We start from the raw sequence: 26,926 nt of genomic DNA on the forward strand, positions 1-26,926 counted from the left end.
TCAGGCAAAGATATGGGAGCAGGAATAACAGTTTGTCTTGGTTTGGAAAGTCAGGTGTGTGCTAAGGAAAGCAGGAGCCTCCCCTGAAATGGAAAATGGAAACCCCCTCCCTCTGAATTATTATAAATTTGAAATTAATTAATTAATTGTTATAAATTTGAAATTAAGAGGCTCTCAGGCAAAGATATGGGAGCAGAAATAAGTTTGTCTTGGTTTGGAAAGTCAGGTGTGTGCTAAGGAAAGCAGGAGTTTCCCTGAAATGGAAAATGTGAACCCCCTCCCTCCAAATGATTATAAATTTGAAATTAAGGGGCTTTTAGGCAAAGATATGGGAGCAGGAATGAGTTTGTCTTGGTTTGGAAAGAGAGGTGTGTGTGCTAAGGAAGGCAGGAGCCTCCCCTGAAATGGAGAATGGAAACCCCCTCCCTCCAAATTATTATAAATTTGAAATTAAGGAGGTCTCAGGCAAAAATATGGGAGCAGGAATAACAGTTTCTCTTGGTTTGGAAAGTCAGGTGTGTGCTAAGGAAAGCAGGAGCTTCCCCTGACATGGAGAATGGAAACCCCCTCTCTCCAAATTGTTATAAATTTTAAAATAATTAATTAATTAATTAATTGTTATAAATTTGAAATTAAGGGGCTCTCAGACAAAGATATGGGAGCAGGAATGAGTTTGTCTTGGTTTGGAAAGTCAGGTGTCTGCTAAGGAAAGCAGGAACTTCCCCTGACATGGAGAATGGAAACCCCCTCTCTCCAAATTGTTATACATTTGAAATTAATTAATTAATTGTTATAAATTTGAAATTAAGGGGCTCTCAGGCAAAGATATGGGAGCAGGAATAAGTTTGTCTTGGTTTGGAAAGTCAGGTGTGTGCTGAGGAAGGCAGGAGCCTCCCCTGAAATGGAAAATGTGAACCCCCTCCCTCTGAATTATTATAAATTTGAAATGAATTAATTGTTATAAATTTGAAATTAAGGGGCTCTCAGGCAAAGATGTGGGAGCTGGAGCCCGGGTGGCAGAAGGTGGGTACAGGTGTGGGGCTCATGGAATCCTGCAATATTTTGGGTTAGGGGCACCTTAAAGTTCATCCCACCCCACCTTCCACTATCTCAGGCTGCTCCAAGCCCTGCCCAACCTGTCCTTGGACACTTCCAGAGATGGGGCAGCCACTGCTTCTCTGTGCCAGAGCCTGCCCACCCTCACAGGGAGGAATTTCCTCCCAAAATCCCACCCAAACCCAGGCTCACAGGGCCCTAAAGCTGCCCCATGCTTTGGGATTTGTTCCTGAATTTAAGTCAGGATTGGTGTTGCTGTCAATCCCAGCTTGGGGACCCTCTGAGGGGCTGCCATGGGACAGGAGGAGGTGGCACAACCCCGGGGTGCAGGGCTGTGCCACGGTGTGAGGCTGGCAGGTGTGTTGGGAGGTGAGATGTGTCACACGTGGGCTGTGGGACGTGTCACCACGTGCTGCAAGTCCTGGGGACAGCGTGTGACACGTCCCACCCTGTCCCACCCCTGTGTGACACGTCCCACCCTGTCCCACCCTGTGTGACACGTCCCACCGTGTCCCACCTGTGTGTGACACGTCCCACCCTGTCCCACCCGCGTGTGACACATCCCACCCTGTCCCACCCACGTGTGACACGTCCCACCCTGTCCCACCCCTGTCCGACACGTCCCACCCTGTCCCATCCCTGTGTGACACATCCCACCCTGTCCCACCTGTGTGTGACACATCCCACCCTGTCCCACCTGTGTGTGACCTGTCCCACCCACGTGTGACACGTCCCACCCTGTCCCACCCCTGTGTGACACGTCCCACCCTGTCCCACCCTGTCCCACCTGTGTGTGACACGTCCCACCCTGTCCCACCCCTGTGTGACACGTCCCACACTGTCCCACCCCTGTGTGACACGTCCCACCCTGTCCCACCCTGTGTGACACGTCCCCATGTCCCACCTGTGTGTGACACGTCCCACCCTGTCCCACCCTGTGTGACACGTCCCACCCTGTCCCACCCGCGTGTGACACGTCCCACCCTGTCCCACCCGTGTGAGACACGTCCCACCCTGTCCCACACGTGTGTGACACATCCCACCCTGTCCCACCTGTGTGTGACACGTCCCACCCTGTCCCACACGTGTGTGACACATCCCACCCTGTCCCACCTGTGTGTGACACGTCCCACCCTGTCCCACATGTGTGTGACACGTCCCCATGTCCCACCCGTGTGTGACACGTCCCACCCTGTCCGACACGTCCCACCCTGTCCCACCCTGTGTGACACATCCCACCCTGTCCCACCCCTGTGTGACAAGTCCCACCCCTGTGTGACAAGTCCCACCCTGTCCCACCCGTGTGTGACACATCCCACCCTGTCCCACCCGCGTGTGACACGTCCCACCCTGTCCCACCCTGTGTGACACGTCCCACCCTGTCCCACCCTGTGTGACACGTCCCGCCCTGTCCCACCTGTGTGTGACACGTCCCACCCTGTCCCACCCTGTCCCACCCACGTGTGACACGTCCCACCCTGCTCTGCCGCAGTTTGAGGGCTGCAACAAGGCCTATTCCCGCCTGGAGAACCTCAAGACGCACCTGCGCTCGCACACGGGGGAGAAGCCCTACGTGTGTGAGCACGAGGGATGCAACAAAGCCTTCTCCAACGCCTCTGACCGTGCCAAGCACCAAAACCGCACCCACTCCAACGAGGTACGGCCCCACCGGGTGCTCCCGGATCATTCCTGCCCTCTGAGAGCTCCTCACATCCCTGGGCATTGCCCCAGCTCCCTCTTTTCCTGCTTTAAGTATCTCCTTCATCACCCTGGGATCCCTTTAGCCCTCTTACTCGTTCCTCTGCCATCCTGAGCTCACCTCAGTGCCCACCGTGTGCCCTCCACATGGCTTTGATGCCACCCTCAGCTCTCTGCAGAGGGTGACAAGGGGGTTTTTTTTGGGGGGAAGGGGCTGCAGTTGGAGCTGTTTCCCTCCCTCCTCCATGGCACCAAAACTGCACCCACTCCAACGAGGTATGGCCCCACCAGGGCTCCTCGTGTGCTCCTGGATCATTCCTGTCCTCTGAGAGCTCCTCACACCCCTGGGCATTGTCCCTGTATGCCCAAACTCCCTCTTTTCCTCCTTTAAATATCTCCTTCACCACCCTGGGATCCCTTTACCCCTCTCCTGGGCAGTTCCCTCCATCCTCTGCCATCCTGAGCTCACCCCAGTGCCCACTGTGCACCCTCTGTGGGGACTCAACCGCTTTGCTGCCACCCTCAGCTCTCTGCAGAGGGTGGCAAGGGGGGTTTGTTTTTGGGGAGGGGGCTGCAGTTGGAGCTGACAGCCTCCGTCTTCCATGCCCATCAGATCCCCCTGGGATCCCTTTACCCTTCTCCCGGGGAGTTCCCTCCATCCTCTGCCATCCTGAGCTCACCATGCGCCCTCCATGGGGACTCACTTGCTTTGCTGCCACCCTCAGCTCTCTGCAGAGGGTGACAAGGGGGGTTTATTTTCGGGGAGGGGGCTGCAGCTGGAGCTGTCTCCCTCCCTCCTCCATGCAGAAGCCCTACGTGTGCAAGATTCCCGGCTGCACCAAGCGCTACACGGACCCCAGCTCCCTGCGCAAACACGTCAAGACCGTGCACGGCCCCGACGCCCACGTCACCAAAAAGCACCGGGGGGACGTGGGGCCGGGCCGGGCACTGCCCACCCCCGGTGCCCCCCCGGATATGAAGCAGGAGAAGGAGGCAAACGGCCCCAGCGAGGCTCAGAAGGACGATGGGAAACTCCTGGTGCCTGAGCTGGCCCTGGTGAGTGAGGAGCTGAGGGGGTGGTGGAGGATGGAGGGAGGGTTTGGTGCTGGGGGACAGGAGAAAACAGCCCCAAGATGTTCCAGGGGAGGCTTAGCTTGGATATGAGGGGAAATTTCTTTGTTGTCAGGCGCTGCCCTATGCAATCACCATCCCTCTTTGGTGAAGTGTCCAAAAAATGCTGGGATGTGGCACTTGGGGACATGGTTTAGTGGTGAACACGGCAGTGTTGGGTTAATAGCTGGGATCAGTGATCTCAGAGGCTTTTCCAACCTTCATGATGATGCCAAGTGTGTCCTACCCCAACATGGCAGGGTGTGGTGGTGTTCACAGGGGTCCCAGGATGAGGGAAAGGATGAGAATCTTGACTCCATGGTTCAGAAGGCTGATTTATTATTTTATGATATATATGATATTAAAGGAAAATGATATATTAAAACATACTAAAAGAATAGAAGAAGGGATTTCATTAGAAGGCTTAGAAGGAATAGAGAAGAATGACAATAAAATCTTGTGACTGACCAGAGAGTCCGAGACAGCTGGACTGTGATTGGCCATTAATTAGAAACAACCACATGAGACCAATCACAGATGCCCCTGTTGCATTCCACAGCAGCAGATAATCAATGTTTACATTTTGTTCCTGAGGCCTCTCAGCTTCTCAGGAGGAAAAATCCTAAGGAAAGGATTTTTCATAAAATATATCTCTGACATTAGTGTTGGGTTAATAGTTGGACTCAGTGATCTCAGAGGCTTTTCCAACCTTCGTGGTGATTCCAGGTGTGTCCTGGTGTTGGGATCTCTGGCTTATCAGAGTGATCCCAAGAAAAGTTCTAAAGTCTCTTTTCCCAGCCCAGCGCTTGAAGAAGGACCCAGGGCTCTTCATTTCTTGGTCTCAAGGTTTATTATTGTTTATTTTATCTTATCTATAAAAAATTTTCTCCTGCCCTGCCAAGGTCCATCCAGCAGGACAGCTCCAGGCACTCTGCCTGCCCCAGGGCAGGGTTATGTCTTTATACTAAAAATTACATGTACAATATTTACAATTACTTCCCAACACCTCTCACCTGTGTTAGACAGTGAGCTTCTACTCTAAACCAATCTAAAAGTGCCACCATCACAGCAGAAGATGGAGGCCAAGAAAAAGAAGGAGAAAGGCTGGACACACCCAGATCCCTCCATCTTGCCTCCTAAACCCCCATACCAAAAACCCCAAAATCTACTTTTCCCACCCCGTGATAACTTCACTATTATTCCACCTAAACTGTTGTAGCTTGCTGATCTCCATATAAGGTTGGTAATTTGCTCCTTGGGTCATAATCAAACACAGACAGGTGTTTTGGGCTCTGTGCCGGGGCTCCTGAGCCCCCTGGCAGGGGTCTTGGCCATCCTGGACAGCCAGAGGGAAGTTCTGGGTTCCCACATTCTGGGTTCTTGACCCCCTTGGCCCTGCTCTGGTTCTCCCCAGAAGCCCCAGCCCAGCCCAGGGGGGCAGTCCTCGTGCAGCAGTGACCACTCACCCCTGGGCAGCACCACCAACAACGACAGCGGCGTGGAGATGGCAGGAAACGCCGGTGGCAGCTACGAGGACCTGTCCACTCTGGAGGACGTGGTGCCCGGGGAGCCCATGGGCACCTCGGGGCTCATGGCCCTGCACAAGCTGGAGAACCTTCGCATCGACAAACTGAAGCAGCTGAGGAAACCGGCGGCTTCCAAGGGCCTGAACCTGCCACCCATCCCTGGAGCCGGTGAGATTGGGGTGCCTCTCCCCCTGGGATGTGGGGCCTGGCCCGTGGGAGGTGTGTGCAGAGATCTGCTTGGCAGCCAGAGGTTTCCACACCTTGCTGGTCTTAGAATGTCTTGGTTGGGAAAGACAGGAGTCTGCTAAGGAAGGCAGGAGCCTCCCCTGAAATGGAGAATGTGAAACTCCCCCTCCCTCCAAATTGCTATAAATTTGAAATTAAGGGGCTCTCAGGCAAAAAAAATATGGGAGCAGGAAATAACAGTTCTTTAATAGGGAAGAAAAATAAAAGGATAAAATAAACAATGCAGTAAACTAGAACAACACTGCCAGAGTCAGAACCCAACCTGACACCCTGTGGGTCAGGGTGTTGGTATCAGTCCCATTGGAATTGTGGCTGCAGCCCTCCTGCAGTGTCAGGGGTGGTTCTGCTGGAGCAAGGGGGATCTGTAGAGAAGGATGGATTCTGCCTCTGGAGATCCAGGGGAAGGAGAGGCAGCTGCTGTTCCTCTGGGGAATCCAGTGGAGAAACCTGTGCTGGTGTCTCAAAAACTCTGGATTATATCTGGGTAGGAATGTTTGAAATCTCAGATTGTATCCAGGAAGGAATGTTTGAAATCTCAGATTGCATCCAGGTAGGAATGTTTGAAATCTCAGATTGTATCCAGGAAGGAATGTTTGAAATCTCAGAATCTATCTGGGTAGGAATGTTTGAAATCTCAGATTGTATCCAGGTAGGAATGTTTGGCTCCTCCCTCTGGGCTCACATCTCCCAATGGGATGCTGTAGTTCTTATCAGCCATGCAGGGACATTCCATAGCTGCTATCAGCTGATGTCCCCTCCTGAGGGAGGAGTGATTGTGAGCACCCAAATAGAGAGATAAGGCAAACTGCCCACTTGACAGAAGATAATCTGCCATACAGATGGAAATGGAATACATCCTGCATTGCGGTTTGGAACGTAGAAATGCACCCCAAAATCTGGGGAAATATTAAAGCCCTGAAGGGGTTCCAAGAGAACTGGAGAGGGATTTTGGACAAGGCCTGGAGTGGCAGGACAAGGGGGAATGGCTTCACGTTGGCAAGGAGGGCAGGGTTAGGTGGAATATTGGGAAGAGTTCTTCCCTGGGAGGGTGGGCAGGCCCTGGCACTGGGTGCCCAGAGAAGCTGTGGCTGCCCCATCCCTGGAAGCACCCAAGGCCAGGCTGGAGCAACCTGCTCCAGTGGGAATTGTCCCTGCCCATGGGACAGGGGGGGTCTTCAGGATCCCTCCCAACCCAAACCATTCCATGATTTTTCCAACCCAAATAAGCTTCTGCTGGTCTTTGTTGCCACCTGCCCCCACCAGCTCTAACCATGGAAGAGCCACATCCCAGCTCTGGAGGTGGCTCCTGTCCCTGCTCTGACATTGCCACACTTGTCCTGGGGTAACTCCTCCTTCTCTGTGGTATTTGTGGCGTTCCCAGAGGAAGGAAGGAAAGGAAGGAAAGGAAGGAAGGAAAGGAAGGAAGGAAGGAAGGAAGGAAGGATGGATCTGACTCCATGTTCTCAGAAAGCTAAAAAACTAAACTACATATATATATATATATATATGTGTATGTATATATAGTTTAGTTTATATATATATATAATATTTTATATATTATATATATTATATACAATATATATATAAAAATATATTTAAAAAATATATAAACTATAAAACTAAACTATACTAAAGAATACAGAAAGGATACTTACAAAAAGCTAAAACAACAATAATGAAAAACTCATGGCTCTTTCCAGAGCCTCAACACAGCTTGATCCTGATTGGCTAAAAAGTCAAAACAATTTACATGAAACCACATAAATTTCATGGTTTATGAAATGAACCAATGAAACAATCATTGGTAATTTGCTGGTAAACAATGCACAAACACATCCCAAAGCAACAAAACACAGGAGAAGCAAATCAGAAAATTTTTGTCTTCCTTTTTCTCTGAGCCGTCTAAGATAATAATGAAAAACTCATGGTTCTTTCCAGAGCCTTGACACCGCTTGATCCTGATTAGCTAATAAGTAAAACAATTTACATGAAACCATGTAAATTTAAGAAATTAACCAATGAAACAGTCATTGGTAATTATTGGTAAACAACGCCCAAACACATCCCAAAGCAGCAAAACACAGGGGAAGCAAATCAGAAAATTATTGTTCTCCTTTTTCTCTGAGCCTTCTCAGCTTCCCCAGAGAAGAATCCTGGGCAAAGAGGATTTTTCAGAAAATATGACCGTGACAGAAAATTTTTCAGAGAACATGACTGTGACAGAAAATTTTTCAGAGAACATGACTGTGACACTTCTCTCCCGCAGGCCTGCCCGGGGAGGTGCCACCCCCAGCCTCTCACCGCCGCATCGCCGAGCTGTCGGCGGCCGAGCTGGGCCTGGCGGCGCCGGGCGAGCGCCGCAGCAGCGGCACCAGCACCGTCAGCTCTGCCTACACCGTCAGCCGCCGCTCGTCCCTGGTGTCCCCGTACCTGTGCCCGGGCGGTGACGCCGCGGCGATGCCCGGCGGGCCGTGCCCGGTGGACGGTTACGGTGCCGCCTCTCCGGATGAGTCGCGGCGCTCCGGTGATGCCGGGGGGCTGCCGGGGGTTGGCAGCCTGACCCCGGCACAGCGGTACCGCCTCAAGGCCAAGTACGCCGCGGCCACGGGCGGCCCCCCGCCCACCCCGCTGCCCAGCGTGGAGCAGGTGGCCTCAGGTGGGCACGGCGGCACGCCCGGCGGTTACCCCGCGCCCGCCGGGCCTCGCTGCGTCGCCAACGGCTTCTTGAGAAGGAACAGCTCCAACGAGAGCCCCGGTTACCCGGGCAGCGTGCCCGCTCACATGGTGCCCCGACACGGCGTGCGACGGGCGAGTGACCCCGCCCGGACGGTGGCCAAGCCTCCGGCCGTGCCCAGAGTGCAGAGGTTTAAGAGCGTGGGCAATGTGAGCGTGCCGGGCGCGGGCAGGACGGCGCTGCAGCCTCTGGGTGGCTCTGAGGCCAACCTGCAGCGCCACGGCTTCTCCCCACGCCCCCCCAGCATCACTGAGAACGTCTTCATGGAGAGCATGGGGGGTCCTGGCCCCGATTCCGGCCTGCTGGACATGGAGCAGTACCTGAGTTATCCTGAGGAAGGCTTCCCGTGCCAGGGCACTGGCGTGGAGCTCCAGGGTGGCATCTACGGCGCTCACCGGACCATGGTGGGGACTCATGGGGACATGGAGGAGGGGCTGCTGCAGCAGCCTGAGTTCTCCCTCCCACAGTGCCAGGTGAACCAGCGCTTCCCCAGTTTGCCTGCTGGGAACAGTGGGGCTGTGCCAGAGCCCTGGGATGGACCCCCCCAGGCCACGCTGGGGATGAGCTCCAGACAAAGTGTGGGTGCTCCCACCATGTCTGGGCCGCACTGTCCTCATCAAAACATCGAGTACCCCCATCCCAGCGCCTGTGGGCAGCATCCCAGACTGGTGAGCTCATGCCAGGACCAAGAATTTTCGGGGGGGCATCGTTTTAACCGGCTCCAGATCAAATCTGAGCAGCGATACCCAGCGCCGAGCCCAGCACTCACTCCCTGCCCCAGCACCAAGCTGGGCGGGCCCTCAGCATCCCCCGCTGCCTTTGGGCACAGCATGGACGTGGGGCAGGCTGGGTACCCCCCTGTGGGGCCCACACCGGGTGGGTACATGGGCATGGCCAGCCCAGGTGCCCGCAGAGCCCAGACCCCCACCCTGCAGACCAAAGAGGTGATGGTCCGGAACTACGTGGAGGCGCAGCAGGCGCTGCTGTGGGGGGAGCAGCAGCCCCTGTGCAAGGGCAGCGTGGCCGGCGCGGGGCTGGGCAGCGAGCCCGGGCAGTGCCAGGCCGTGCCAGCCCCACCACCGTACCTCAGCCCCAGGTACTGCAGTTACCAACCCAAAGGGGATCATCTGCAGAGCCTGGCGGAGCCCCAGCACCTCCTGAGCCCGCCCTGCTTCAACCCCGAGATGATCCCACACCCTCCAAGCGGCCCCAAGCCAGCGGCTCACCTGAGCTACCCAAACAGCCTGGCACAGCCTGGGCACGGCTACGAGGGGGCAGACAGCGGTGCCCGGCGCCTGCCACGCCTGCCCCCCGCCCGCCCCGTGCCCGAGGGAGCCGGGAACCTCCCCCTGTACTACCCAGGGCAGGGGGGCAAAGGTGGGCACAAGCTGCTGGGGCAGGGGGCAGCGAGCTGCGGGGCGAGCGGGCACTACGGCCCGGAGGGACTCAAGGGCACCTCCTGTTACTACCTGGACTCTGGGGAGCAGGTGGCCAACAGCCTGGACTCGCTGGACCTGGAGAACACGCACCTTGACTTTGCTGCCATTGTGGAGGACGTGGAGACCCCCCCGGCGCTGCCCAGACCCCCCAGCCCGGCCGGGGGGCTCCTGGTGCCCTCACATGGGGGCGCCAACATGGCAGTGGGGGACATGAGCTCCATGCTGAGCACGCTGGCAGGGGAGAGCCACTTCCTCAACTCGCTGTCCTAACGGGGGGTACCTGCCCTCAGGTCCCAGCGTGGTGGGCAGGGCTGGGAATCCTCCTCAGAGCCGCGTTGGTGCCTGGGGGGAAGCGGGGATCACCCCCCCTTGGAGTCACCCTCGTTCGGGAGGGGCCCAGGACACAGCCCCAGCTCTCCAGGTCACCTCTGGCGTGGGGAACTGGTTTTACTGGGCGCTTGTTGGGGTGTCCCCGCTCGGGATGAGCCCCTCCTGCCCCCCCCCCACGCAGCCTTAACGCCGAAACCAAAGAGCCCCCGCCCCGAGGGCCGTCCCAGTGCTCCCAGTGCCCCCGCCCCAAATCCCAGTCTGGCAGGACTGCAAGCGCCCCCAGCCCCTCTCCAGCGGGGCAATTCCCCAGAGGTGGGGCGGGGGGTGCCTGTACATAGTGTTCATACCTGTCTGTCTGTCTGTCTGTCACCCTGAACCTCCTTTCTGTGAGAGCACCAGCAGTGCCACCTCCTCCCCTCATTAAACCCTTTCTCAGGGGACTGAGACCGTGTCTTTGTCGCCTCTGCCAGGGGCTCCCTGATCTCGTCCTTGGTCCCCTGTGACCAAAACCGCCCGGCAGCAGCTTCAGCACCCTCGGGCAGGGATCCCGAGACCCACATTGCAATTAGCGCTTCAGATAATGCAAACGGCTCAAAATAATGCTGTTAATTAGGCAAAAAATGGGTTGAAATAATTCAATTTTCCTGCGAAAAATTTAGCTAAGATAACGTAATTAGTAATGGGGGAAAACAGTTAAAATAATGCGATTTTATATTATTTTGTTCGTGTAATTGATGGTGCGAAGATTGCATAAAATAACGCAATTAATTATGCCAAAATTCCATGAAATTATGCAATTTCGTATGATTTGCTATAACACAATAATGCAAAAATGTGCTTAAAATAACGCAATTGACGATGCAAAAAAATACTTAAAATGCAATGATGCAGCATTTGCTTAAAATAAGGCAATTATGTGTGCAAGATTTGTTTAAATAACGCAATTGTGCATCATTTGCTTCAAAGAATTCAACCAGTGGTGCAAAAAAATGCTGAAAATAATGAAATACTGCAAAAATTTGCTTAAAATAACAAAACTAATAACCAAATCTTTCATTAACGCGATTTTGCATAATTTCGCTGAACTCAATTAACAATGCAAAAAAAAAACCCTTCACGCAATTATAGAAATCAGGGTGTTTCCCCGCGCACCCAGAGCCTTGTCACGCTGTAATTAACCCGTAATTAACACGCAATTAACGCGGAATTAACCGGCGGCAGCGATCGGGCCGGGCTGGTGGCGCCCTCTGGCGGTCCCGGTAAGGAACGAGCGCGGCCGTGCCCGGCCCGGTCCTGCGATGCCCCGGGAGCACCGGGCGGAGATTCCGTGGGTCTGGAGCGGGATAACGGGCGTGTCCCTCGGTCCTCTGCAAATCGCGGGGTCGCGGGAAGCAGCGGGACCCCCGAGGATTCAGAGTTCAGGGGGTTGAGGCTCCTTCCCCGAGGCGGTGACACCACAGGGGACAACGCTTGGGTGCCACCACCAACCCCGGTATAATCAGTGCTTGTTGCAGTGATGGGAGGGGAGGTGAGACCCCCCCAGAATTGCAGTCATGGCATGGAGAGGGGCCCTGGGGACACAGATCCCCCCTCAGCCGGGCACTATTTCCTTTCTGTCCCTGTCCTCATGACAGTGACACCACAGGGAACGGTGCTTCAATGTCACTGGAGTCACCAATCCCGGGATAACCGGTGCTTGTTGCAGTGATGGGAGGGGAGGTGAGACCCCCAGAGTGGCAGTTGTGACATGAAGAGGAGCTCTGGAACAGATTGAACCCCGGGGACACAGATTTCCCCCTCAGCCGGGCGCTGCTTCCCTTCTGTCCCACTCCTCATGGCAGTGACACCACAGGGGACAGCGCTTGGATGCCACCGGAGCCACCAGCCCCGGGGACATCAGTGCCAGCTGTGGTGCCAGGAGGGAGAAGCCGGGACCCCCTCGGCCTCAGGGCAGCGTGGGGAACACCCGATTTTAAATACAGCTGGGGTTGTGGTTGGGAGAGTAATAAATAGGCGATAAATAGCGATAAATAGTGGGGGACAAGGCACAGGGACACACGGCAAAGGCACAGGGACACACGGCAAAGGCACAGGGACACCCCACGGCGTTGTCCCGTGGTGCTGACAGCAGCAATAGCAATTGGGGCACTCCCAGCCCCCCTGCTCTGCTCCGTGCCCCACCCAGGACTCAGCAGGGTCTGGCAAACCCCTCCCGTGGGCTCGGGGCCGTCGCAGCCGCTCCTCTCTGTCACTTCCCCGCTCGCTCCTTGTGCGATTCTGTCACCACTTGCTGCAAGAGGAGAATTTGGGGATCAGTCCCATGGCAGGGTTGGGCCTCCCAGGCAGGGCACCCCCAGTTCTCACCTGCCCATCCCGTGTCTCGATGGTTTTGATCAACACCATCCTCCGGGCCGGGCTCTCTGCAGGCTGAGGCTCCAGCACTGGGCACAGAGGGGCCATGAGGACCCTGTGCCCTCCCAGACAGCCTGGGCAGGAGCACAGGGACCCACCCACACCCACCCGGGGTCTTTACCCTCAAGGAAAGACCCCCAGACATAGTGGGGGACCCCCAGCTTGTGGCTCACCTGAGCTCCTCATGCTGAAGGAGGTGGTGGGGTGCAGTGGGATGGTGATCCTGGGGGGGAGAGGAGGATGAGGAGGGGCTGGGACTCCTGGACATTGCCAGGGACCCTTCCACACTCTCCAGTCTGTGACCCACACCCCAGATCAGCTGTGCCCGTGGGCTGCCAGGCCGGGGGCTGTGCCCGTGGGCTGGCACCCGGAGCAGAGCTGGAGGCAGCTCCCCCACCATCCCCTGGCCTTGCTTTTATCTCAGCTCCCATGGGAACCTCTTGTTTTCCTGTGGGAACAAGGCCTGGAGCTGCCTCCCGCCGGGAAAATCCCACAAAAACCGGGATGAGTCACCACAGGGGACATCCCCGCGGGCAATGGGGACACTCCGCGGCCCTCACCGGCTCTCCTCGCCCTCCAGCAGCTTTCTGTACGTGGCAATCTCAATGTCCAGGGCCATCTTGACGTTCAGCAGGTCCTGATACTCGCGCAGGTGCCGTGCCATCTCCTCCTTCATCTGCTGGATCTCCTGCTCCAGCCTCCCCACCACGTCCTGGTAGTTCCCGATCTCCTCCCCGAACTCGTCCTCCATCTCCCGCATCTGCCGCTGCAGCGCCTCGTTCTGCAGGGACAGAAAGGGCTGCAAAGGGCCGGGCTGGGCTCTGCTTTTTGCACGCCCCCGAACGCTGCCCGGCTCTCACCACGCCCTTCAGCCCGTCCACCTCGCACGTCAGGCTCTGGATCTGCCGCCGGGACTCGTTCATCTCCTGCTTGGCCAGGCGCAGCGCCTCGTGGTTGCGGTTTGCTGCATCCGAGAGGTCGGCAAACTGCACGGGCAGGGCGAGTCAGGGCTCTCTGGGAGGGCTCAGCCGTTCCTAAATCCCTCCCCAGCCCCGGGTACCTTTGATTTGTACCATTCCTCGGCTTCCTGCAGGTTTTTGACCGCGATGCTCTCGTACTGGGTGCGGATCTCCCGCAGCGCTGCCGTCAGCTCCGGTTTGCACATCTCCACCTCGGGCAGCCCCGCCGGGCTCGGGCCGCTCACCTCCAGGTCCCGCAGCTCCTGCAGGGGCACGGGGGCATCACAAGGACCTGATCTGTGCCCCCCCTGCCCGTCCCATCCCACCCCGGCCCCACCTCCTCGTGCAGTTTCTTGAGGAAGCCGATCTCGTCCATCAGCAGCTCCACCTTGCGCTCCAGCTCCAGGCGGGACAGCGTGGCGTGATCCACGTCCTGTGGGAGAGGTTGGGATGAGCTGCAGGGCAGCGTGGGGGGGATGAGATGATCCCGGATCCCCACCCCGGGGTGGTGATGGTGGTGATGGGCACGGGGCTCAGCCCCCCAAAGCCTGGTTTTGCACAGGGCTGACCCAGCATCACCCCAAGGAGAAACCCAGGAGCTGAGGAGGGAGGTGTGGAGGGACCCAACTGGGGCTACCAGAGTGCTCAGCCCTGGGGGTCCCATCCTGCCCAAACCCACGGAGGGACTGAGCAATGACACAATGGGCACAGCCCCCCCAAACCCCGTTTGTGCCCTGGCTCACGCAGGGCTGACCCAGCATCACCCCAAACTCCAGCTGGAGACACCCAGGAGCTGAGGAAGGAGGTGTGGAGGGACCAGACTGGGGCTACCAGTGTGCTCAGTCCGAGGGTCCCATCCTGCCCAAACCCACAGAGGGACTGAGCAATAACGAGGTGGGCACAGACTCAGCCCCTCCCAAACTCTGGTTTTGCCCTGGCTCGTGCAGGTCTGACCCAGCATCACCCCAAAACCCAGGAGCTGAGGATGGAGCTGTGGAGGCACCAGGCTGGGGTGCTCAGCTCTGGGGGTCCCACCCTGGCCCCCCGGCACTGATCGGTGCCATTCGTGCACCAGCACCTCCCGCGGGCCCAGAATTGGGGTTCCCCAGGGTTATTCCTGTCCCCACCATTCCCAGTCCCCTCCACCCACGGATCACTGGTTACTGCAGGGGGAAACGAGCCCGCCAGCCCCCTCACCTTGCGGAACAGCACCAGGCTCTTCTCGGCATCCTCCCGCTTCTGCGTCTCGTCCTCCAGCCTGGGGACAGCGAGGGATGAGGGGGAGGTGGGCACGGGGGTGCAGACCCCTCCTCCTGTTGCGCACACAGCGGAGGCGAACGGGGATGGAGCGGACCCCAGCGCTCGCAGCAATCCCCGCCCAGTGTCCCCACCCTTGTCCTGCCCCTCCCAGTGTCCCCACCCTTGTCCTGCCCCTCCCAGTGCCCCGCCCTTCCGCAGAGCCCCCATCTCCCAGTGCCTCCCAGTGCCCTCCGTGCATCCCGGGCGCCTTTCCCAGTATCCCTTCCCAGGGATCCCCTTCCCCGGACATCCACCAGTCCCTCCCCCGACCTCCCCGGGGATCCCCCATCCCCATCCCGCTGCATCCCCCGCTCCCCATCCTGGTGCAAAGCCTCACCCCATCACATTCCTCATGCCAGTCCCTCTCTGGCACATTCCCCAGTCTTCATCCCATGCATAACTCACCCTGCCACACCCCCGGCCCCCACTGCAGTTCAGCCCTCATCCAAATTCATCCCTCATCCCGGTCCATCCTTCATCCCAGAACATCCCGGTCCATCCCTAATCCTGGTCCATCTCCCATCCCAGTCCATCCCTCATCCCAGAACATCCCTCATCCCAGAACATCCCCCATCCCAGTTCATCCCTTATTCCAGTATATCCCTCATCCCAGTACATCCTGGTCCATCCCTAATCCTGGTCCATCCCCCATCCCGGTTCATCCCCCATCCAAATTCATCCCTCATCCCGGTCCATCCCCCATCCCAGTCCATCCCCCATCCTGGTCATTCCCCATCCCAGTCCATCCCAGTTCATCCCCCATCCCAGTCCATCCCAGTCCATCTCCCATCCCAGTCCATCCCAGTCCATCTCCCATCCCAGTCCATCCCAGTCCATCCCAGTCCAACCCCCTGTCCCCAGCACACCCTCCACTCCCCATCCCTCATCCCGACCCATCCTCGCTCCCCATCCCGCTGCCTCCCCCGGCCCCACCGCCGTCCCACCGTTGCCTCAGGGCCGCCAGGTCTGTGGCGAGCCCGTCCCGCTCCGCCTGGAGCCGGTCCCGGTCGCGGCCGAGGCGCTGCAGCCGCTCCCGCAGTCCCCGCAGCTCCCCCTGCACCAGCCCGGTGCGGGGCCCGCTGGCGGCCGTGGCGCGGCCCAGGGCGGCGCGGAGGGTCCCGTTCTGCCGTTCCAGCGCCCGCACCCGCTCCAGGAAAGCGGCGAAACGATCGTTCAGCGCCGCCAGCTCCTCCCGTTCCGCTCCCCGCGCTGCCGCCGCCGCCGCCAGCCGCTCCGGGGCCACGGGGAGCGGCGGCGACATCCCGGGGTCGCGGTCACGGCGGCTCATGGTGGCACCGGGAGGGCGCTGGCTGCCGGGAGCGGCCGTTTATAGCGGACAGCGGCTCCGCCCCGCCGGGGGACCCGGGACAGAGAGAGGGGAGGGGTCCCCCGGCCGGAGGGAGGATCGGGGGCTGCGGATGCTCCCCTCGAGGGGGCGGGGAAAGGGGATGAGGGTGGTCGGGGATGCCCCCAGGGATGAGAGGCGGGGGCTGCAGGATGTGGGGCTGCAGGAATTCCCATTCAGGGGGGCTCGGGGATCTCCTTGGGATGAGGGGCAGGGGCTGCAGGATGTGGGGCTGCAGGAATTCCCATTCAGGGGGGCTCGGGGATCTCCAAGGGATGAGGGGTAGGGGCTGCAGGATGTGGGGCTGCAGGAATTCCCATTCAGGGAGGCTCGGGGACCCCCAAGGGATGAGAGGTGAGAGCTGCAGGATGTGGGGCTGCAGGAATTCCCCTTCAGTGGGGCTCAGGAATCCCCAAGGGATGCAAGGTGAGGGGCTGGGGGTGCAGGCAGAGGAACCAGCAGCACCAGGGGCAAGGGGGAGAGGATCCGAGGGAGACACAGGAGCCCCCCCCACTCAGTCAGAAGGAGAGAGACCCTTATGGGGTCTCCCCCAGGTAACACGGGGGTACAAACCCCGAATCTGGGATGCAGAGCACCCCTCTGAACTGGGTCCCATTCTGCTCAGCATCCATGGAGGGGGTGCCCCTCTCAGCCACGCCCCTCCCTCCCGTTCTGTCGGGGCCGCCGTGACTCGGCTCTGCGGGAGCTGCCATGCGCGGGGCAGCGCTGGACAGCGAGCTCTGCTCTGCAACCCCCCTGAACCCCCCCTTTCCGGGCAGCCAGGGCGGCACTTACGGGAAGGAGTCGGGAAGGAGTCGCTGCCCTGCCCAGAGGCTCCTCCTGGGGAGGGTCTCCCCCGCCCAGGACCCCCTCCCAGCTCTGCAGAGAGCCGCACCGGGAGTGGCTCTGTGCCAGCAGCAGCATGACACCACGTCCAGCCCGTCTGCACCAGGCTCTGGGCACAACACTGGGGGCTCTCAGGGGTTCCCCCAACCTCACCTGGGGACCCCCCCAGGGCCAGCAGAACGCTGAGGAGAACAGGAGCCCCCCACCACTGCCAGCTCATAGCACAGGAGCCAGCCAGGGACCCCAACCCCACAGAACCCCCCAGCCTCTCCCAGCGTCTCCCCTGTGCCAGCTGGCAGCAGGGCCTGGCAGCCGGCCCAGCTGAGGCCCCCCCTCCCCTGGGATGTCCCCCCAGGTCACCACAAGGCGGATTGTCCCAGCACAATGAAGAGGCAGCACTGGAGAGAGGCATTTTAATGAACAGCACCACAGTGTTCAGACAAGGCGCTTCTATTCCTCTCCTTCCTCGTCGCCCTCCATGCTGTCAGCTCCCACCTCCTCATAATCCTTCTCCAGGGCTGCCATATCCTCACGAGCCTCTGAGAACTCGCCCTCCTCCATGCCCTCCCCCACGTACCAGTGCACAAAGGCCCTCTTGGCGTACATCAGGTCAAACTTGTGGTCCAGGCGGGCCCAGGCCTCGGCGATGGCCGTGGTGTTGCTCAGCATGCACACAGCCCTCTGCACCTTGGCCAGGTCGCCCCCGGGCACCACCGTGGGAGGCTGGTAGTTGATGCCAACCTTGAAACCAGTGGGGCACCAGTCCACAAACTGGATGGTGCGCTTGGTCTTGATGGTGGCGATGGCGGCGTTGACATCCTTGGGCACCACGTCCCCGCGGTACAGCAGGCAGCACGCCATGTACTTGCCGTGCCGAGGGTCACACTTGACCATCTGGTTGGCCGGCTCAAAGCAGGCGTTGGTGATCTCAGCCACCGTCAGCTGCTCGTGATAAGCCTTCTCAGCAGAGATGACCGGGGCATAGGTGGCCAGAGGGAAGTGGATGCGGGGATAAGGCACCAGGTTGGTCTGGAATTCTGTCAGGTCGACGTTCAGGGCTCCATCAAAGCGCAGAGAGGCCGTGATGGAGGACACGATCTGGCTGATGAGGCGGTTCAGGTTGGTGTAGGTTGGGCGCTCGATGTCCAGGTTGCGGCGGCAGATGTCGTAGATGGCCTCGTTGTCCACCATGAAGGCGCAGTCGGAGTGCTCCAGGGTGGTGTGGGTGGTCAGGATGGAGTTGTAGGGCTCCACCACGGCCGTGGACACCTGCGGGGCTGGGTAGATGGAGAACTCCAGCTTGGACTTCTTGCCGTAGTCGACAGAGAGGCGCTCCATGAGCAGGGAGGTGAAGCCAGAGCCGGTGCCACCGCCAAAGCTGTGGAACACCAGGAAGCCCTGCAGCCCTGTGCACTGGTCAGCCTGGAGGTGGGAAGGGGAAAACAAGACCAAACTGTCAGGAATTCTGAACTTCAGCTGTTGCTGACTTGCCCTGGAAGGAAAACTTTCCCCCCATGATCTCAGGACCTTCCCAGCAGGTCCAGGGAAAGGGACCCCGTGCTGCAGGGATTTGGGGACACTCAGTAGAGACGAGGAGGGGCATGTTTGTTCCAGGCAGCAGAAGTTGCTCCTCTCCTTGGCCTCATGAGGACATTATTAGGGTGTTCAAGCACCACGGCAAGAACCACCAGCGTGGTGGACAAGGTGTCCCTGACATTACACGTTGGACTCTGACTCATGGTGGATATCCCAGCTCTTGGGAGACACCCCAGCAGGCTCTGGAAGTCAACCACAGCTTCACCCCCTCTTTTTCCAAGAAGGTGCAGCAGGAACAGGTTCTGATCACACAAGAGCCCACGGGGCAGCCAGCTCAGCCTTGGATGTGCCAGAAGCTCCCCGAGCGGAGCCGCTGGCGCAGCAGGTCCGGCCGCCCCGGCGCCAGCCCCAGCGTGGGAACCAGAGGTTCAAAGAGCTTGGGCAGCCACACCAGTCAAACCAGTGCTGCACCAGCACCCAAACCATCTCTCCTTCCCCGCTGCCCTGGCCAAGGGGCTTTCCCATCCTCCTCCCCTTGGCAAGGCTTAGCACTGGGCTAGGATAGAGCCAGCAGGTCCCTCTTGGGACAGGCCTGCTCTCTGTCCCAAAGTGCTGAGAAGGACCAGCCCAGGGACACCTGGAGCTTCCCCCTGTCCCCACATCCACCCCTGGAATGTGCCAAGCTCAAGGTGCACATCCTGTGCTGGTGGGGTTGCAGAGCCCTGAGTAAAGGGATTCAGGTCAAGGGCAAGGCAAGGGGCTGATCCTGATCACTTAGAGCATCCAGACCCCAGAGGGAGCCAGGATGTGCTGCAGGCTCAAATCCATCCAGATCCTGGAGGCACAACAGGGGTCATGCAGCCCCCACCAGGAAGGCAGGAGGCCCCTCCTGGCACAACCCAGGGCTGATCCCTCCTGGCACAACTCTCTGCCCCACAGCGCTGATGGGCTGAGAAGGACCTGCCCGGGCACACCTGGAGCTTCCCTTTGTCCCCACATCCTCCGCAGGGACGAACCCACCCCACGAGCCCCCCCCAGTGCCCCTACCAGCTTGCGGATGCGGTCGAGCACCAGGTCGATGATCTCCTTGCCGATGGTGTAGTGCCCGCGGGCGTAGTTGTTGGCCGCATCCTCCTTGCCCGTGATCAGCTGCTCGGGGTGGAAGAGCTGCCGGTACGTGCCCGTGCGCACCTCGTCTGCGGGGACAGCCCCGGGCCCCGTTAGCAGCCGCCGCCCGCCGCCAGCGCCCGCCCCGCCCGCCGCCCGCGCCCCGCGCGCGCTCACCGATCACCGTGGGCTCCAGGTCCACGAACACGGCCCGGGGCACGTGCTTGCCGGCGCCCGTCTCGCTGAAGAAGGTGTTGAAGGAGTCGTCCCCCCCGCCGATGGTCTTGTCGCTGGGCATCTGCCCGTCGGGCTGGATGCCGTGCTCCAGGCAGTACAGCTCCCAGCACGCATTGCCGATCTGCACGCCCGCTTGGCCCACGTGGATGGAGATGCACTCGCGCTGCGGGGGCACACGCCACTCGGTCACCTCCTCTGTCCTCTCTCTGTCCCACCCCAGCATCCCCCCGGGCTGGGAAGGGTCTCTCCTCAAGGCTGGATGGGGGCACATCCTGCCCAGCTGCTCCCGTTGTGCTCAGCTTTGCTGCTGCCATCCTGCTCCTCCTTCCCAGCAGCTGAGACCCTGCGCCAGTTGGTGCCTTCACCCCACGCACCCCACAGAGCCAGGAATTGGGGTTCCCCAGGGTTATTGCTGGTCCCCACTATTCCCAGTCTCCTGTGAGGACAGGGACACTTAACCCCCCTCTGCAGGGACAGGGACACCCCCATAATCCAGGGAACATCTCAGTGCTCAGCTCCGAGGGTCCCATCCTGCCCAAACCCACGGAGGGACTGAGCAATGACACGGTGGGCACAGGCTCAGCCCCCCCAAACCCTGTTTGTGCCCTGGCTCACACAGGGCTGACCCAGCATCACCCCAAACTGCAGCTGGAGCCACCCAGGAGCTGTGGCAGGACCAGACTGGGGCTACCAGTGTGCTCAGCCCTGGGGGTACCAGGGACACAGCGGGTGCTCAGCCCTGGGGGTCCCATCCTGGCCCCCCGGCACTGATCGGTGCCATTCGTGCAACAGCACCTACCACGAGCCCAGAATTTGGTTAATTTCCAGTCCCCTCAAGCCACGGATCACACAGGGACAGTGACAGGGACACTTCAGCCCCTTGCCCAGGGGGCTGCTCATCACTTCTGGGGGGATCTTGGACCTCACAGAACACGGAGCCGCTCCCTTCCCCAGCCGCCCTTGCACAACCCCGGCCTGTCCCGGTCCCTGAACAGGCAGCTCCACCCGGGCCAGAGCAAACTCCGGTCACCGGGAGGACTTTCCCCGTGCCCGCCGCTCCTGCTTGTGCCCGGGCCACGCTGAGATCTCCCCCCCGCCGTGACTCACACCCACGCGTGTCCCGGCGAACACAGCCACGAGAGGGTGGCACAAGGGGTGCCCCCAAACCCCCTCTCGGCCCGTCCCGTTCCTGTGCTGTGGGGACGAGTTCAGTGCCCGCGTGGGAGCCACTCTGCGTGTCCCAACGACTTTAGCAGGGAACTGGGGTGGGTGGGAGCCCCCCGGGCAGCGACCCCCGGTTCTGGGGGGGACACACGCACCCCCAGCTCAGCCCCTGCCCTGCACGAGCCAGAACTCGGCAGCCCCACGAGGCGTCCGGAACACGCGCGGAGCTCCCAACGCCTCCAGAGCTCAGCCCCACGTGCTGAAAGGGACACGGGGGGGGCCTAGCACGCAGCCCCCGCTCTGCTCGGGGGGTCCCGCACTCCCAGGGGGTCCCACCCCGCACGGAGCCCCCCCAGGACCCCCGAACGCCCCCAACCCTCACCATGGCCGCTCGCTGCCCGAACCGTTACGGAGCCGTCGAGGAGGGAGGCGGGGGTTGCCCCGTAGGGCCCCCGAGTTAAACCCCCAAGGGGCGTGGCCTCACAGGGGGCGGGTACAAGGGGAGGAGCCAATCGGATTTCGCCCCGCCCCTCCGACCACGCGGCGCTCTGGACACGCCCCCTCCGCCCCGCCTCGATTCTGATTGGACGGTTCGAATGTCGGCGGGGGTGGGTGGGTGGTGACGTCAGCGGAGCGGAATGCGGTGGGCGGGAGGCGGAGAGTGGGCGTGGTCTAACGTGGAAATGGGCGTGGTTATGGGCGTGGAAATGGGCGGGGAGGAGTATTGGGGGTCCCGAGGGTTCGGGGGGGGGGACTGGGCGGGCAGACAGGGGGGAACTGGGGGGGTCAGAGGGGCCGGAAGGCGTCACGGGCGGGGGGGCCGAGGAATATTGGGGCGGGGGGGCTTTAGGGGCGCTTTAGGGGCGGGGCCTTTAGGGAGTGCTTTAGACACGGGGGGCTTTAGGGGTGCTGTAGAGCCGGGGGGATTTAGGGGCAGCTTTAGGGGCGGGGGGCTTTAGAGGCGGGGGGCTTTAGGGGCAGCTTTAGGGGCGGGGGGCTTTAGGGGCAGCTTTAGGGGCGGGGGGCTTTAGGGAGTGCTTTAGGGGCGGGGGGCTTTAGGCGTGAGGGGTTTTAGGAATGCTTTAGGGGCTGGGGGCTTTGCGCTATTGGGGCGGTGGGCTCAGACGGGTCCCTGAAGCCCCCGGCCGCAGCCTCAGGGAGCGCCACAGCCCCGCTGGGCTGGAGACCTCGGGGGTCCCGAATCCCTCCCCGTGCCCCCGTCCCCATCCCGGTGCCGTTCCCGTGGGAAGCCCCGCGGGCTCCCGTCGCGCCGGCTCCTGTGCCCGCCGCCGCCCTGCTCCGTGCCAGCCCCGCGGCTGCTCCCCGGGGGCACCCACGCGGGGCAGGTCCTGTGGGGCAGGACGGACAGGGCCGGGGGAACACCGCACACCCACCCCCGGGGTGCAGGGCCCTGTCCCAGCCTGCCTCCCCCGCTCTGGGCTTGGTTTGAAGCGGGTGGGAGTGGCGTTCCAAAGGCCACAGAGGGGTTTGGGACAGCATGGGGACATTGGGGTTGGCCCCGAGACGGAATTACAGACTCTACGTTCGCCAGTGTTCCACCAGCCCCTGGGCACCCCTCACAGCCTGGGCACCTCAGCGTCCCTGAGCACCCTCAGTGTCACCCCCCAGTCGCTCCTAGTGTCCCCTCAGAGCCTCAGTGTCCCCCCCCCCGAGTCACTCCCAGTGTCCCCTCACAGCCTGGGCACCTCAGCGTCCCTGAGCACCCTCAGTGTCACCCCCCAGTCACTCCCAGTGTCCCCTCACAGCCTGGGCACCTCAGCGTCCCTGAGCACCCTCAGTGTGTCCCCCATCAGTCACTCCCAGTGTCCCCTCAGAGCTTCAGTGTCCCCCCAGTCACTCCCAGTGTCCCCTCATAGCCTCAGTGTCACCCCCAGTCACTCCCATGTCCCCTCACAGCCTCAGTGTGGCCCCCCAGTCACTCCCAGTGTCCCCTCACAGTCTCAGTGTCCCCCCCCCCAGTCACTCCCAGTGCCCCCTCAGAGCCTCAGTGTCCCCCTCCCCGAGTCACTCCCATGTCCCCTCATAGCCTGGGCACCTCAGTGTCCCCTCATAGCCTCAGTGTCACCCCCAGTCACTCCCAGTGTCCCCTCATAGCCTCAGTGTCCCCCCCCAGTCACTCCCAGTGTCCCCTCCCAGCCTGGGCACCTCAGTGTCCCTCCCCTCCCCGAGCCCCCGGTGTCCCCCCGTTCCCCGGGCACATCCCCGGAGCTGCCACACGCCCATGGCCGGGGTGCCCCTTGTCCCCACCCCACCCGTGATCCCCCGGTGCCACCGGAGCCCTCCGAGCCCCCGCCCCGCCGGTTCCGGTGCCCTGCTGGGGGTCAGGGGCTGCTTTAGGGGGACCCCTCCGAGAGCGGGGTCTCTCCCGGCTCACCCCCACCCCTCCGCCGCCCCGCTCCTTTCTTCCCGGCTTTGCCGCATTGCGGAACCGCCCCGCACGCAGGCGGTGCCGCAGCCCCCTCCCCACGGGCAGCGCGCCCGCAGCCCCCCGCACCCCACGGCTGCTCCCCGCACCCCACGGCTCTTCCCTGCACCCCACGGCCGCTCCCCGCACCCCATGGCTGCTCCTTGCACCCCACGGCTGCTCCCCTGCACCCCACGGCTCTTCCCTGCACCCCACGGCTGCTCCCAGCACCCCACGGCTGCTCCCCTGCACCCCACGGCTTCTCCTGCACCCCACGCCTGCTCCCCGCACCCCACGGCTTCTCCCTGCACCCCACGGCTGCTCCTTGCACCCCACGGCTCTTCCCTGCACCCCACGGCTGCTCCCCGCACCCCACGGCTCTTCCCTGCACCCCACGGCTGCTCCTTGCACCCCACGGCTCTTCCCTGCACCCCACGGCTGCTCCTTGCACCCCACGGCTGCTCCTTGCACCCCACGGCTCTTCCCTGCACCCCACGGCTGCTCCCTGCACCCCACGGCTGCTCCTTGCACCCCACGGCTGCTCCCCGCACCCCACGGCTGCTCCTTGCACCCCACAGCTCCTCCCGCACCCCACGGCTGCTCCTTGCACCCCACGGCTTCTCCTGCACCCCACGGCTCTTCCCAGCACCCCACGGCATCTCCTTGCACCCCACATCTGTTCCCCTGCACCCCACGGCTGCTCCCTGCACCCCACGGCTGCTCCTTGCACCCCACGGCTCTTCCCTGCACCCCACGGCTGCTCCTTGCACCCCACGGCTGCTCCCGCACCCCACGGCTGCTCCCAGCACCCCACGGCTGCTCCCTGCACCCCACGGCTGCTCCTTGCACCCCACGGCTCTTCCCTGCACCCCACGGCTCTTCCCTGCACCCCACGGCTGCTCCTTGCACCCCACGGCTGCTCCCGCACCCCACGGCTGCTCCCAGCACCCCACGGCTGCTCCTGCACCCCACGGCTGCTCCTTGCACCCCACATCTGTTCCCCTGCACCCCACGGCTGCTCCCGCACCCCACGCCTGCTCCTTGCACCCCACGGCTCTTCCCCGCACCCCACGGCTGCTCCCGCACCCCACGGCTCTTCCCTGCACCCCACGGCTGCTCCCTGCACCCCACGGCTTCTCCCCGCACCCCACGGCTGCTCCTTGCACTCCACAGCTCCTCCCGCACCCCACAGCTTCTCCTGCACCCCACGGCTTCTCCTGCACCCCACATCTGTTCCCCTGCACCCCACAGCTGCTCCCCCTGCCCCTCGCAGTGCCCACCCCCGTCGGGACCGATTCTCCCCTTTGTTGTGGCGGGAGGGGGCACCGGGACACCGGAACACCGGTGCCTCCTCCCCGCTTCCTCCCACAGGCAATGAATGCCCTGCTGCCCCCAACACCGGGGCTGGAGGGGTTTTCCCTCTGCCCTCCGGGCGCGGGCAGGGGTGGGTGCCACCCCTGTGAGGGTCCAGCCCCTCTGTGCCACCCTGGGCCGGCCGAGGGGCAGAGGGACCCCTCCAGCACAGCATCCCCCCCCCTCCGAACTGCCCTGTCTCTCCATCTGAATGAATCTGTCACATCGATGGACGGACAGACAGACAGAGCTGGGTTCTGCAGGGAAAACAGGCTAAAAATAACAGCAGCTTGTGTCTGGGTTGTCAGCCCCGAGCCACGACAGCTCCTGATGGGGCTGAGACCCTTCGATCCCTGGGGACGGCCGTATCCCAGCCGTGGGGTTTGAGGTCACCAATTTGGGATCCTCAGGAAGGGCCCAGACTGGGGGAGGCTGGGAATCTCAGCCGTGCCACGGGCAGGAGTCCAGCACCAGGAAATCAGCCCACGCAGGAGGAGATGCCAGCTCTGGGAGCCCCCGAGTGTCCCAGCCCACGTGGGGACAGCCATGGGGACACTGTGCAGGCAGGGGTGACCTCGGGGGGGGTCCAGGGTCTGTCCCACCCAGTGGCACCACGGAGGTGGACATGGAAGGGGAAGGACAGCAACCGTCACCAGGAGCCACCACGTTGCTACCAACAATCAACAGAGCACGGAGAATGGAAGCACAGGAAGGGGGGATGGGAGCTGTGCCAGACCCCCCCCATGCTGGCACTCAGCAGGGCTGGATACTGGGGGGGCCACAAGGATGGTGACATCCATGGCAGGGACCCCAGGGCCTGGGTACCCCCACCCTTGGCAAGGCAGAGTGGTGGGGGTTCCATGGATGGTGCCCCAATATTGGGGTCAGGAACTGGGGGTCACAAAGGTGGTGCCCCTCCCTCGGGGTCAGGCACAGGGGGTCCCAAGGATGGTGCCCCAACATTGGGGTCAGGAACTGGGGGTCCCAAGGATGGTGGGATGAGGCACTGGGGGTCCCAGGGATGGTGCCCCACCCTTGGGGTCAGACACTGGGGGGTCTCAAGGACATTTGGGTGAGGCATTGGGGGTCCCCAGGATGGTGCCTCACCCTTGGTGCCAGGCACTGGGGGTCCCAAAGATGGTGCCCCACCCTTGGGGTCGGACATTGGGGGTCCCAAGGACCGTGCCCCACCCTCAAGATCAGGCACTGGGGGTCCCAAGGACAGTGGGGTGAGGCAGTGGGGATCCCAAGGGCAGTGCCCCACCCTTGGGGTCAGTCATTGGGGGTCCCAGGGATGGTGCCCCACCCTTGGGGTCAAGCTCTCGGGGTCCCAAGGGCAGTACCCCACCCTTAGGATCAGGCACTGGGGGTCCCAAGGACAGTGGGGGTCCCAGGGATGCTTTCCTCACCATGATAATAAGGGCAGGCAGTGCTGAGAACCCAGCCTCGTCTTCTGCCTGCAACCCCCGCCCACCAGGCCCCAGGATGGATGGTGAGGAAGGGGGATGCGAGGGGGGGTCCCCACCCTGTCTCCTAGCAACCAGTCTCCTAGCAACCCCACCGGTTGCCTGGCAGCAGTCAGTGCAGGACGTGTGGCTGTCCATACCCAAGGAGATGGGAGGGGGCTGGGGGGCACCAGGGGGGCTGCAGCCCCCTAACCCCTCACCCTACACCCCACAGCACCCACCGGGGCTGAGCCACCCCTGCCCTATGAGGCACCTCCCGCCCTCAGCTCAGGGCAATGGGGTGGGGGGGGCCTCTGCTTAGCTTGGAGAGTGGTCCCTGAGGAAGGGGGCTGCTGTGAACCCCCAAAACCCCGGGTTTGGGACACAATGGGGACACCCTGACAGGCCCCACACTGGTGTTGAGCGCTTGGGACTGTAAGAGAACAAAGGCAGGAGGCATTTCCAATGCAGGGATGGAGCTACAGCGGGGTCAGGGCTGGGGGCTGAGCTGCTTTGGGGTGAGGGTGCCCCAAAATAGCCATTTGCAAAGGGGACCAGCCTGGTGGGAGCCAAATCTCCTGGTTTTTGTCTACTCAGCAAAGCCAGGGCCACCTGCTCCTTTGTTCTGGTGGGCGATGCCCAAATCCCATCCCCTCTTT

The 26,926-nt window shown here is 61.2% G+C and overlaps 3 protein-coding genes across 4 annotated transcripts in view; 1 reads left to right on the forward strand and 2 right to left on the reverse strand.

Moving 5' to 3' along the window:
• GLI1 (GLI family zinc finger 1) overlaps positions 1-10,719 on the forward strand; it is a 39,347-nt gene extending 28,628 nt beyond the window's left edge. For both annotated transcript variants that reach the window (XM_054649317.2, XM_077192569.1), the window contains exons 9-12: positions 2,549-2,713; positions 3,562-3,810; positions 5,279-5,558; positions 7,903-10,719. In XM_054649317.2, coding sequence (XP_054505292.2) covers positions 2,549-2,713; positions 3,562-3,810; positions 5,279-5,558; positions 7,903-10,079 — 2,871 coding nt within the window. In that variant the 3' untranslated portion in view covers positions 10,080-10,719. The remainder of the gene's footprint in view (positions 1-2,548; positions 2,714-3,561; positions 3,811-5,278; positions 5,559-7,902) is intronic.
• A 113-nt stretch (positions 10,720-10,832) lies between these two features.
• On the reverse strand, positions 10,833-16,228 carry PRPH (peripherin). Its single transcript, XM_054649341.2, has 9 exons — positions 15,754-16,228; positions 14,708-14,768; positions 13,848-13,943; positions 13,612-13,773; positions 13,412-13,537; positions 13,112-13,332; positions 12,725-12,774; positions 12,504-12,580; positions 10,833-12,429 (listed from the first exon to the last, which is right to left on the reverse strand). Exons 1-9 carry the CDS (start codon positions 16,095-16,097, stop codon positions 12,388-12,390), a joined length of 1,179 nt encoding a protein of 392 aa, XP_054505316.1. The 5' UTR covers positions 16,098-16,228; the 3' UTR covers positions 10,833-12,387.
• Positions 16,229-17,399: 1,171 nt separating this feature from the next.
• On the reverse strand, positions 17,400-20,065 carry LOC129130743 (tubulin alpha-1C chain). The gene is made up of 3 exons (XM_054649332.2): positions 19,821-20,065; positions 19,584-19,732; positions 17,400-18,422 (listed from the first exon to the last, which is right to left on the reverse strand). Exons 1-3 carry the CDS (start codon positions 19,939-19,941, stop codon positions 17,451-17,453), a joined length of 1,242 nt encoding a protein of 413 aa, XP_054505307.1. The 5' UTR covers positions 19,942-20,065; the 3' UTR covers positions 17,400-17,450.
• Positions 20,066-26,926: the final 6,861 nt, after the last annotated feature.

This window comes from Agelaius phoeniceus, chromosome 35 (genome assembly GCF_051311805.1).
Source record: "Agelaius phoeniceus isolate bAgePho1 chromosome 35, bAgePho1.hap1, whole genome shotgun sequence".
Taxonomy (NCBI): domain Eukaryota; kingdom Metazoa; phylum Chordata; class Aves; order Passeriformes; family Icteridae; genus Agelaius; species Agelaius phoeniceus.